This window comes from Vulpes lagopus, chromosome 10 (assembly GCF_018345385.1).
Source record: "Vulpes lagopus strain Blue_001 chromosome 10, ASM1834538v1, whole genome shotgun sequence".
Classification (NCBI taxonomy): Eukaryota; Metazoa; Chordata; class Mammalia; order Carnivora; family Canidae; genus Vulpes; species Vulpes lagopus.
In genome coordinates this window covers 99,959,135-99,971,600 of record NC_054833.1, presented here as the reverse complement: position 1 = coordinate 99,971,600, position 12,466 = coordinate 99,959,135, and the positions used below count along the sequence as shown (strand labels likewise).

At 44.8% G+C, this 12,466-nt stretch overlaps 1 protein-coding gene across 1 annotated transcript in view; it reads left to right on the top strand.

The window, feature by feature from the left end:
- The window catches only part of VAT1L (vesicle amine transport 1 like), a 146,365-nt gene that overhangs the window by 59,301 nt on the left and 74,598 nt on the right, over positions 1-12,466 (top strand). Inside the window, exon 4 of the mRNA XM_041770257.1 lies at positions 3,012-3,154. Coding sequence (XP_041626191.1) covers positions 3,012-3,154 — 143 coding nt within the window. The remainder of the gene's footprint in view (positions 1-3,011; positions 3,155-12,466) is intronic.

Sequence of the window (12,466 nt, the reverse complement as noted above, 5' to 3'; positions counted from 1 at the left end):
TTGAGCACCATGTTTGTCAGGGAGCAGACACTGGAAAAGTGGAGGGACGGCATGTTAATGAGGTAGACTGGGTCAGATCCCAGAGCACTAGCCTGTGGGAGAAACTTAAGGGTGTGCTTTTCATTCTGAAAGCCATGGTAGGCATTGGGAAGCTTTGAGACAAATAGTGAGATGCTCAGTGTTTTCTTTGAGAAAAATCACTGTCCACAGTGTGAAGTACACATGGAAACAGCCAGACCAGCCAGAAGGGCCTTGTCATTATCCAGGCGAGGAAGTTCAACAGTAAGAACTTCCTTATTCTTATTCCTATTCTTATTATTCCAGAATAAGAAGTGATAGTCACGAAGATCTGAGTAGAAATGATACCTTAGCTGGATGTGGGCTGAAGGAAGAAGAAAAGTCAGGTGACCCCAGGATTCCTGACTTTAGTCTAGTGATAGGTGAATGGTACAGTTTCATCCACTGAGGCAGGAAATGTAGTAAGAAGAATATTATGAGTTGAATTGTGCACCCCCCATTCATATGTTGAAGTTCTAACCTCTGATATCTCAAAAGGTGTCCCCTTCTAGCACTGTGGTCTTTATAGAGGTAATCAACTTTAAATGAGGATGAGTCCTAACCCAATATGACTGGTGTCCTTACAAGAAGGGGAAATTTGGACACAGGTTGGCATAGAGGGAGGACCAGGTGCAGAGGCCTAGGGAGAAGACAGCCATTTACAAACCAAGGAGAGAGGCCTGGACGAGACCAGACTCACAGCCATTGGAAGGAACCAATCCTGCCAACACCTTGATTCTGGACTTCTAGCCTCCAGAACTATGAAACACATTTCTGTTGTGTAAGCTCCCTAGTCTGTGGTATTTTGTTACAACTGCTCCAGCAAAGCAATATGAGGAGTAACTCATTTGGAGATAGCCAAGAGTTATATTTTGGATGAGTTGAATTTGAAGTGTTGTTTTTGGATAGCCAGGTGGGGACAGGCACCAAAGTGGTCATTCAGTACAGGAATCTAAGACTCAGTGGGGGACCTGGGACCAGAGAACAGTGATTGAGGTGTGTTACTCATTTCTGACACTCCTGCATCCACCCATAGCACTGTGTGACCAGTACATAATGGGAATTTGAAAAAGTAGTTGAGTGGATGTCATGGTGGCCTAAGGACAGTAGGCAGGAGGGACCACACAGATATTGGAACTCATTTTAATCTCCCATCCCAGGACAAACGAGGTTAGCTCCAGCCCTGTTGAATTTTAGAGGACTGCTGCATTGGTTGCCGATATTTCCAGTCACCAAGAAGGATAGTTCCCTCTTTGTTCTCTAAAATCAAGTGATGAAAAAAAAAATTAACCAAATATCAAAGGTATTCTTAGAACAGAAAATGATAGCCTGACTGGAGTCTTAGGTTCATGCCCATGTTCTGAAATGTTGACCTCCAAGTCTATTTTAGGCAGCAACTTCAAAGTCTGCTTAACTTAAAATGTCAAAATAAGTAGACGGCGCGGCATTACAGAAAATGGCAAGAACCAGAAGTTAGGAGACCTTGCTTCGCATCTTGATCTGCCTCTGAAGAACTGGGTCAACTTAACCTTTCCCTCATCTGTGAAACAATGATGGGGAGGGGGTAATTGGATGATCTTCTAACTCTGACATTCCAGGATTCTGTCAATGTTGCCTTTCACTGCCAGTGTTAGAGAGAATAATATTTCCAAAAATAGAGCTGCCAACCTGATTTAGTCCACCAACATGAAGGCACGTAATGAGGTGATAGGCAGAAGTTAATATCACAGGTGACTCTGGTAGAATAATTCCTGCCTCCTCAGGGTGGCACTTGGAAGCCTGGGAAGAGTACTTGGTTTTAGAATGCTCCTTCATTACCAGCACATTGGATTTTACTGGACGGTTTTCGAATTCCCATGATCACAGTGTTTTGTCCGATGGCTTACATTTCTGACCACACTGAAAAAGGATATGAAAAAAAACACCCCTTCCTAAATACGTTTGTGATTTCTCTTAGACCATTCAGTATTTAAACTTCATGCATTCACCTTTTCTTTATATGCCTGGACATCTCAGCCACAAAAGGGTGCAGATGATGAAGAGTTTTTAGGTACCTTATATTAAGTGTCATGTTTTGTGCCAGGTGCTTGACCTGTGTTGCATATTGCCTCATTTAACACACCCCATAGCAGATGCTGTCCTCATATCTTCTCTGCACTCAACATGGCTGAAGGTTGCTTACTTAAGGCATCTGTCTGGCTGTGGGGACATGCTTGGCCCAAAAGGACAAGCCAGACATATCTAGGAGTTAACACTACAGGAACAACCCTCGAGTGATATCAGATGGAAATTTGGGGAATAAATACTTCAGCCTCCTCACCATGTGTTTGGGATAACTCTGAGATATATTCTACACCTGCTCAGGAAATTCCTCAAAGGGACTGAGTTCCACCTAGCCATGGTGGGTATTGACTTGATAGCACACCCTTTATTGGCTGCCTCCTCTTTCAGTCTCGAAACCCTTTTATTTCCTGTGGTCCATATTCCAGATGAAGTATTTACTCTCAAATCCTTGCCTCAGGATCTGCTTCTGGGGGATCCAGGCTAAGACATCTCCCAAGATCTCTGTGGAGTAGGTACCATTATTGCTAATTTATAGATAAGGAACCTAAGGCTCAGTGTGGTAAAATAATAGTTGTTAAGATGGTTAAGTTCTAGGGTTTTGCTGGCTCACCCTGACTTTCCTCTATACCAGTAGTCATCAACCAAGGGGACATTTTGAAACGTCTGGAGACATTTTTGGTTATCAAAACCAAACTGGCACCTGGCAGGTCAGAGGTGAGAGATGCTGTGAAACACTTTACAATGCCCAACTTAGCCCCCTTCAATAAGGACTTATCCAGCCTTAAAAAGGTCAGCAGTGGCAAGGTTGGGAAACCCTGCTCTAAACCAGCAAGACTGGCTGTTGGATGATAACTGTCCTGTGTGACTTGTCTATTGCATTTCACTTCCAGGGCCAAGCTGTGGCTCAGCTGTGTTCCACTATCCCCAATGTGACTGTCTTTGGAACAGCTTCTACTTTCAAGCATGAAGCAATCAAAGACTCCATGACCCACCTCTTTGACAGAAATGCAGACTATGTGCAAGAAGTGAAAAGGTAAGGTGTTTGCTCTAAAGAGCACCAGGTTGTTCCTTGTTCTTCTCTTTCTTAAAGAACAATAGCACTTGTTTAGAGGAAGGCTGATAGCAATAATAGTAAGGATATAATGGGGCCATAGTATTATTAGCTCTGTGCTGAATACTTCACATGTATGCTCTCATTTAATTCTCAGCAGCCCTATTATAATGCCCCTATTTTGAGAGGATAAAACTGAGAAACCGTGCAGTTGAGTAATGTGCTAAGCTTGCATAATTTAGCTAAATTATGATAGCAGCTATAACAGGGCCTTAACATAGAGAAGTTTATCTCTCACTCATGTAAGAGAACAACCCCTGTGTGACTGAGAGCCCCCCGAGCACAAAGTGGTGACATGATCAGAGTTGAGTTTCGTGTAGAGAAGGACTGGGAGGTGGGAAATCGGGTTGCTGGTGGTTGCAGACCCAAGCTGGGGAATGCTGGTTTATAACCTGACCCGTGCTCCACCTGCGATCCTGAAGCTATTGACTGTGGCCCGTGCATGTCAACACAGGGAATCAGGTGGAAAGCCCAGCTGATCTTTGAGATGACTTGTGTGTCACACCCCTGCTGCTGCTCAGAATGGGTGGAGGCTGATGCTCAGGCTCTGCTAAGCAGCTCCTGAGGGGATTCAGAGATGTCTCAGAGCTGTGGTTGTGGTCTTCTCATTTCCCAGCACTAAATTGTAAGATACAAAGAAATTCAGTTGTCTGACTAGCATTATAACAAAGAAGCAACTTTCTCCAAATTGAGGGACTGAGAAGATGGGAGATCTGGTTGTGTAAGGCAATAGACCAGACTAGGTGAGCTTTTTGGAAAGGAGAGTCTTCTGATGGCCTGGATTTTCAGATTTGTTTTTAAATGTTAAATGTAGAGATTTGCACAGAATTTAAGGTTGTACCAACATTTCCAATGGGACATGAAAAAAGAGCTTCCAGACCAAATATTAGAAGTTCGCCACCTGTTTCTCAGACGTCTAGACATTGCAGGCATGTTTTCAAGGCTTCCAGGCTAGACCTGGCCTACTTTCCTAACCATTGGGTAGCTCTTCCTTCTTGTAACTTGCATCTCTCAAGCTGTGATCTGGAAAATGAACTGTCACTGTCCCTCCAGCAGTCTTTGCCTTTAACCCCTTCAATGATAATTTTGCAAGCATCCTTTCCTCATTCATACCCTGACCTACTTAATACAAGGTGTCTGTGATGGGCCAGGTGCTGTGCTAGGGCAGAAGATTTGGCAAAACAAACAAACACCTTGAGAGTCACTTTCTTCATGGAGCTTTCAGTCTACTTGGGGAAGAGGGATAAAAACTAGTATTTTTAAATATTGATTTTTAAGTATTGATTTTCACTTTTGGTATGTGCTCTGGTGGAGAAATGCAAGGTGCTGGTGGATACATGCAGGCAGCAGATCAGACATCAAAGAGTGAGGTTCAGACTGAGCATTAAAGGAGGAGAAACTGGACAAAGGAACAGCATTTCTGACCAAGTGGAATTGGATGTGCTAAGGCCCAGGGTTAGGAATGACTTGGTAGGGGCGCCTGGGTGGCTCTGTGGCTGCGCATCTGCCTTTGGCTTGGTTGTGATCCTGGGGTCCTGGGATCGAGTTCCACATCAGGCTCCTTGTGGTGGGTCCGCTTCTCCCTCTGCCTATGTCTCTGCTTCTCTCTGTGTCTCTCATGAATAAATAAATAAAAATTAAAAAAAGAAAAGGAATGATTTGGTAAATTCAAGAATCTGAAAGGAGACTAGAGCCACTGAAGGTAGTAGGATATAGGAAGTAATGGGCAAAGAGGGTCACGAGGTGGCCATTCTTTTAAAAGAAAAAAAGTGACAATGCATAACCAGAGAGCTCCTGCCTTCCCAGTTTTCCCTGGAGAATTTCCTAGCCCCCTCATCCCTTCACTGTCGTCAGCCTGCCATCTTGCTAGCCTGAGTCAGTGATTCATGCTGATGTCAGAAGAGCCGGAGATGACAGCATCTGAGACCCACTTAGCCACCATCTTCTTTCAAAAGTGACTTCCAGGGATCCCTGGGTGGTGCAGCGGTTTGGCGCCTGCCTTTGGCCCAGGGCGCGATCCTGGAGACCCAGGATCGAATCCCACGTTGGGCTTCCAGTGCATGGAGCCTGCTTCTCCCTCTGCCTGTGTCTCTGCCCCTCTCTCTCTCTCTCTTTCTGTGCAACTATCATAAATAAATTAAAAAAAAAAAAAAAAGATTCTCTCTTTCCCTTTCCCCCTGCCCTCTTTCTAAAAAAAAAAAAAAAAAAAAGTGACTTCCAATGATTTCTTATGTTATTAAGCAGAGAACTGAGGGTTCTATTAAAAATGACTAGGAAGCCACAGATAGGTTCCCACCAACCCTCCCTCAGGAAAGAATCCAGAAGAACATAAAAGCAACAGGTATTCGGTGCCTGTTGCAGAGCCAAGCACCACTTCTGCTGCATGGTAGGTGCTCAGCATATACCAATGGGATGAATTGTAGCATTGTCTGTAATGGTGAGATTTCAGAACCAGCCTCCATTATCAACGGGAGGGAAACAGTTCAGTGCATTATGCTACACCCACACGCTTGAGTATTATGCAGCCCTTAAAAAAAAAAGATAATTATGAAGATTCTGTGACAAAATGAAAAAATACCCACGGTAGCATATTGAGTGGGGAAAAAAGCAGAATGCCAAATTCCAGCTACAGTGTGATCACAGCTTTGTATAAATTCTTGGCGCATGAAGACAAAAAAAAAAAAAAAAAAAGAAAGGAAAGTGAGAAAAAAAAACAACATCCAACCACTAATATGCAATAGGAGCAGAATGTAGAGTGATTTCTCTTTGGTTTTTGACTGCGGATATTGTTTGTTATAGTGTTCTGTGGTGATAGGCTAGGGAAAAAATAACAATATAAGATTTCTTGAGACGAAAATTATTCTGTAAGCCAGTCAGCTGGTAATCTTCTTTTGAACACGTTCTCAGCCTTCAGCCAGACATGGAGTGGCAGAGGGAGATTATTTGTAATATAGACCTAACCTTTATGTCACTTGCCTCTTCTCTGTTTGACTATGCTCAAAACCGAGTAGAAGAATTAGAAGCTTTGAGTCATGTGCATCTGGCTGTAAGGACTTCAAAAGTAAAGGAAGATAGAGAGAGAGCACCAAGGTGGGCAGCCCCCAAGAGGGAGCCTGATGGATGGGACACATTTCAGCAGGTAGAGGGAAGTGGAGAATGAATCCCAGCAAGGCGAGTGGGCACAGGCAAGGCGGATCATAGCACCAGGCTCTGCTGGCCTCCTCTCCCTCTGCTGACCCATACGACTGGACCATGGTGCATGCTTCTCAGTCCTGCAAGGGGAAAGTTCCTCATTTTGCAGATAAAGAAACTGAGATGGTGGAAATCAAGGGGAATCTAATCACCTGGAGAGAACAGAGACCACGATCAGGAATGGATTCCTAGAGATGGTATTGCTAAGTAATTGTACACATTCACCAGGAAGCCTCCTCTGTGCCAGGCACTGTGCTCAGCACCCTTTGGAAAGCCTCTTGTGCACTGGGTACTGTGCACAGCCCTCTGGGAGAAGGCTGCTATGTGTGTGTGGAACTGCACTTGGCCTTCTGTACACCAGACACTGTGCTGGACCCTCTGGGAGAAGCCTGCTGTGCACCACGCAGTGTGCCGGGCACCCTGAAATGGCCTCATCCCTCCATCATGAGCTTGGAGGTGATGGTTAAAGCTATGGCACAGATGAATTCTCAGAGAAAAAGGAATTCAGAAAGAGAAGCACTGAGCGGAGAGCCAAGGAATCAGCTGGAAATGAAAGTTAGAGTAAAGGGGGATTAATTTCCTGGCAAAGTCAAGGGCTTCTCTCCCAGTAATAGCCCTATTGGACCTAGCACTGCTCAGGAGAAATTCTTCACTCACCCGTGTGGGTGGGAAGCAAAGTGATGGCATTCACAATAAAGGGGCAATAGTTTTTTAGGGGATCCAGCAGGGCTTAGAAAACCTTGGATCAGCATTTCCAAAATGTCTTGCTGCTGAATTTGGCTCAGAGAATCTCTGAACCGAGGCTCTTTGTGTTTGCTTTTTTGAATCTGCAGAGATTTATGGCAGCAGGAGAAAGCCCTCATCCTGTCTGCTTTTGTGTGATTATGATTATACACACGCAGGCGAGGCTGACACCCCCAGGGATTGGGGAGGTGCCAAGAAATGAGGATGGCCTCTGAGCTTCTGAGGAGTCACCTAGCTCTGCTTGTGATTTTCGTGATTATTCCATTAAAAAGAGCTGCTAAGGTGCTTTTCAGTGTGAGCATGAGTAAAGGAGGCCCTGTTCCAAGGCTACTTCTTGTGGGGCCTGGAGCATTGGAAATAGATGCAACTGAGTCCCATTCCGTCTGATTCATTGGTTGGGCTTATAATTGATTGAATGCATGATGGAGCATTTTTTCAATTTTGAAACCCACCTGAAGGAACATATCTAGCCTTAAAAGGAGCAACATCTGCTTGAAGATTTGATAGAAACAACCAAAGCATCCTCACCTTCGGGGCCTGGGAAATGACATCTCCCTCTGCTCACTATCCATCTTGCTCTCACCTACCACCCCCACCCCACCACTGACCTTCAAAAGGACACAGTGACAGCAAGGAGGCATGAATTTGTGGCTTATATGACCCTTGTGCCTGTGCAAACCCTATCTTACCTGATTCAGCTATCACAATGCTAAGAGAGGCTGAGAGAGAGGTACACAGAGGACCTATGGTGTCTCCCTCCAGCAAGAAGCTCAAGAAGGCAGCTCCCAGCTTTGCTCAGCCCCTGCTGGTAGCCTGCGTGCCTAGTGGTGGCGGCGGTGGTCACCAGGGCTGGCCACAGCTCACTGTATGAAACCCTGCCCTGCTTCCGGGGCCCTCACATGGTTTCTAGATGCGATGGGTCAAACCAGAGTCCCCTCATTCCCTGTAGTGGGTCCTAGGGTATGTTGCCTGACTCCATGGAGTCTCAGCTTCCTTATGCACAAGTGGGGTAATGATGGCCTCTGAGTCAAAGGGTTGGCATGAGGCATTCTCAATGAGATGGGATTTAGGAAGTGCTCAGCACTGTGCCTGGCACATAGCAAGTGCTTTTGAATGTGGGACATGCTCTCCTAGGAGGATCAAGGGTATTAAGCCTCTGCTCTAATGGTTTCTGGACTGGTGGCTACACCCACCCTGAAGGTTGCTTGGGTTAATGGTTGGGTTGTTGAGGTTTTGCAGTCTTTCCTTTATACTCCTTTCCCAAATTAAAAGAATTCTCTTTAAGTTGGCCCACTCTGAAAAAAATAATTAAAAAGCTACCAATGGACACAGAAGTTACCATAAGCTAGGCTCTATATCTCATATGCATCAACTCATCCAAGCTTCCCAGAGAAGCATGGGGCAGGTGTTATAACCATCATCCCCTTCAATAGTTGGGGACACTGAGAGGCAAACTAAATGATTAATATGGAGATTAAATTCATATTCCTAAGCCCAGTGCTATGCTGCCCCCATGCCAACCCCATGCCTGCCCTCTACCTCTATGTTGGTTGTCAGTTGTGGCAGACACTCTTGGGTCCTTCTGGAAGGAGACAGCGTGCAGACAGGGTCTCTCATTACCATGGTTGGTGTCCCAAAGCCTCTTCCTTTGGCCTGTTCAGCACTGATTGCCCTGGGTTAACCTGTCACAGTGCTTTCTGCAAAATGTCTTTCCTTCATCACCTGGCTAATTCCTGCTCATCCATCAGCACTCAACAGAAGGATACTCCTCCACTGCCCCAAGTGGCTCTGCTGAAGCTGTGGTGACTGGCTGGGCCATTTGTTTAGTCTGCTTTCCCTAATATCCATAAGCTCCCAGATGGCAGGGAGGAATTGAGCCCCTATCTATGTCCCCCCAGCTCAGCATATATCCTGTCCAGCATGGTATCAGCACTGAGTGGTTGTCCAGTGGCTGGAAATGCAGGACGAATGTTTAGCAACCCTGACCTTGGGCCTCTTCTATAATCTAGGATGGGGAAAAAAAAAAAGGCAGTTTGAAAATAGAAACCTCCTGGCCTGTTTGGAATAACATGGTCTAACTCTGGATATATCTATATTTATTTTTGAAGACAACATTTAAACCAGAATTCTACAAAGAATAAATTAAATTGACTGCTTCCTGGAGCTGCTTGCTAAAACGATGCTTCCATAGTTAGACTGATTTGAACATTAATTAAATCTCAAATTCAGAATGGTGAAAGGCCATTGCTCTGGAGTGAAACTGGACCAAGGTTTGAATTCCAGTTGTACCCGTTACATAAGCTTGGGAAAGGCACTGTATCTGAGAACCTGCATTTCTTCCTCAAAAAAATGGGAGTTAAAATGCCTGTCTCAGACTTGTCATGAAAATTAATTCTGAAATGCCCAGGATATAGCAGAGCTCAGAAAATGTGAGTTTCCTTTGAAGGAAGCACATATATAGAAATGTGGGATACCAGTCTTAAAATGTTTTCTTCATTGTTCTGCATTCATTCACTCCTCCATTTATTTAATCATCCATTCATATAATCAATATATGTTGAGATCTAATGCCTTGTCCATCAGAATGAGAAGGACCAACGATACAACAACAGGCAGCACAAACATGGTCCCTGTCTCATGGGGCTTACATTTTGGTGGAAGAGACAAAGAAATAGAATAATTACAGCCTATGACAAACTGAAAAGAGTCTTTATTATAGATACTGAAGCAGAGATAACGGGGGGCTGCCACTGCAGGTGGGGTGGTTAGTTACATCATCTCCAGGGAGGTCACATGTGGGTAAGACCTAAAAGATGAGAAGGAGCCAGCTCTAAGTAGAACTGGGGAAAGGCTGTTCTGGCAGAGATTATAGCATATGCAAAGGACCTGAGGTAAGGAAGTTTTAGGAATAGCTCCAAAGTCAGAATGCCTTGAGCAGTTAGTGGCAAGTGAGGATGAGGAAGTGGGCTGTAGCTTATAGGTCACCGCTTGCCAATGGGTTGCCCTGCATTTCTGCAGAACCAGAGTATAGAGCAACAGGCCTAGATGGGGCAGCTAATTAATACGAGCAGGTGTGACTGGCAGTTTGTGGGAGAAAATGTGCACTCACAAGCAGAATACAGATGTGAGGAGCATCAGGCAAGAAGTGAGCATTTGGGGGGCAGGTCCTTTGTGCACAGCCCAGCATTTGGGAGGCTGCTCCTGAGCCCAGGTGGGCATCTTGCAGTAAAGGAAACACATCCTGCAGAAATGCAGTTTACAGGGAAGACTTGGTGGCCCAGGATGGCTGGTAGTAGAAATGGAGAGGGTCCTACTTCTATAGGAGTGAACACACTTGGCAGAAAAAAAAAAAAAAAAAAAAAACAACTCGGGAGAAGTGAGGAAGGCAGGAGCATAGCTACCCAGCCCATGATGCAAGGTACAGACCTGAGCAGTCGGTGTGAGGCACCAACCTAGAGCCCACCAATGGAGTCTGTGTGTTCCAACTCCCACCTGACTCTCAGGCCTCGCCTCTTTACATTTCCTTTGCTCCAGCCAAACTGGCTGCTTCCCAGTCTTCTTCCTACCACAGGGCCTTTGCATGTGCTATTACCTCACCTGGAACATTATTCCTGCTGCTCTTTACCTAGATAACTCCTCCACTTCGCATTTCCCCAGGGATGCCTTCTCTGGCAGACTTGACTGGGCAAACTCTAGATTGACATGGTCTCAGAGCCAGAGCACCTGTGTGGCACTAGACACCATGCATTTTAATTTAATTTTTATTCGTGTAATCGTGGGTTTAACATCTACCTAATAAAAGTTCTAAAAGGGGAGAAATCAAAGCTGTTTGGGCTCACCACTGTGTCTCCAGTGCCAAGTGCAGTGCCAAATATTTAATCGACAAATTAATTATTAATATAAGAAATAATGCCAGTTTGGCTCCTGAGTAGCTGGCTTAGACCAGTGGTTCTCAGAGTGTAGAGCCAGAATCAGCAGCATCAGTATCTCCTGGGAACCTGTTAGAAATGCACATCTTCGGGGCCCACCTCAAACCAAGTGAATCAGAAGCTAGGAGAAGAGGGGGAGGGAGGGCAAACTGCAATCTCTTTTAATGAGCCTCCCGGAGATTCTGATGTTCTTGAAGGGTTTAGATCCACTGGCCTAACTCCCTGGTTCTGAATTTATAGGTGGAACTTGAATAGATACACCTTTACAGATAAGGATCCTATCAGGCAAAAGCAAAGCTGATAATTTTTTGATGAGTCTTTGTAATGCCTGGATTTTGGAGCTTTTGAAGGTCATGACTCAGCTTTTGAAAGTCATGACTCAGCTGTCTTGGGTCATGGGGCAGTTGACTTAGTGTCTGATCTCTAAAAATGCACATGCAGAATTTCCTACTTCTGAAAACAGGATCTAGCTGTCCACATGAGCTGCAATGGCTGAACTTGGTTTGGGGATGAGGTTGGAGGTAGAAATGTTGAGCAGTGTGCTAAGACAAGATGATCCTGCAAACTCACAAATCAGGGGAAATGCTATTCTTATCTTAGCAGAACAAGGCCTAACCACAACTGGGAGCCCTGGGGGCCTGAATAATAGCTCCCCTACAATCCCCAGAACCTTCCTGTTTACAGCTCCCTTCTGCATAATATCTTTTAACAGTGGAAGCCCACGGTGCATGGAGCCTGCTTCTCCCTCTGCCTGTGTCTCTGCCTCTCTCTCTCTCTCTCTGTGACTATCATAAATAAATAAAAATTAAAAAAAAATTTAAAAAAAAACAGTGGAAGCCCAGTGTATGTTTGTTAAATGCATGAGTAAGTAGGTGAATCAATGAATGTATAAATAAATTAATGGAAGAAGGGATCAAAAAATATTTTGTCTACTTAATACAATACAAATGTGGTTATACTCTGGAACCTTCTATTGTTATAAGACGATCCTATGTATTTTTAAATATTTCTTTATTTTAGGGGAGGAGGGGCAGAGGGAGAGGGAGAGAGAGAATCCACAAGCACACTCCCTACTGAGTGCAGAACCCAACTTGGGGGCCCAATCCCAGGACCCTGAGATCATGACTTGAACCAAAACCAAAAGTCAGCTGCTTAACCAACTAAGCCACCCAGGGGCTCCAAGGTCCTATCTATTTAACCCTCTTCCTCAAAGATTCCATTTTAGATTGAACCTAGAGATTGAATGAATACAAGTTTGTGAGTTACATTACTGTGCCTTTATGGCACTGAGGATGGAGAGAGAGAGTGAGGAAAGCTAGTCCCTGCTAGACTGGAAGCCGCAAGAAGACAGGAGCATGTTAGTTTTGCC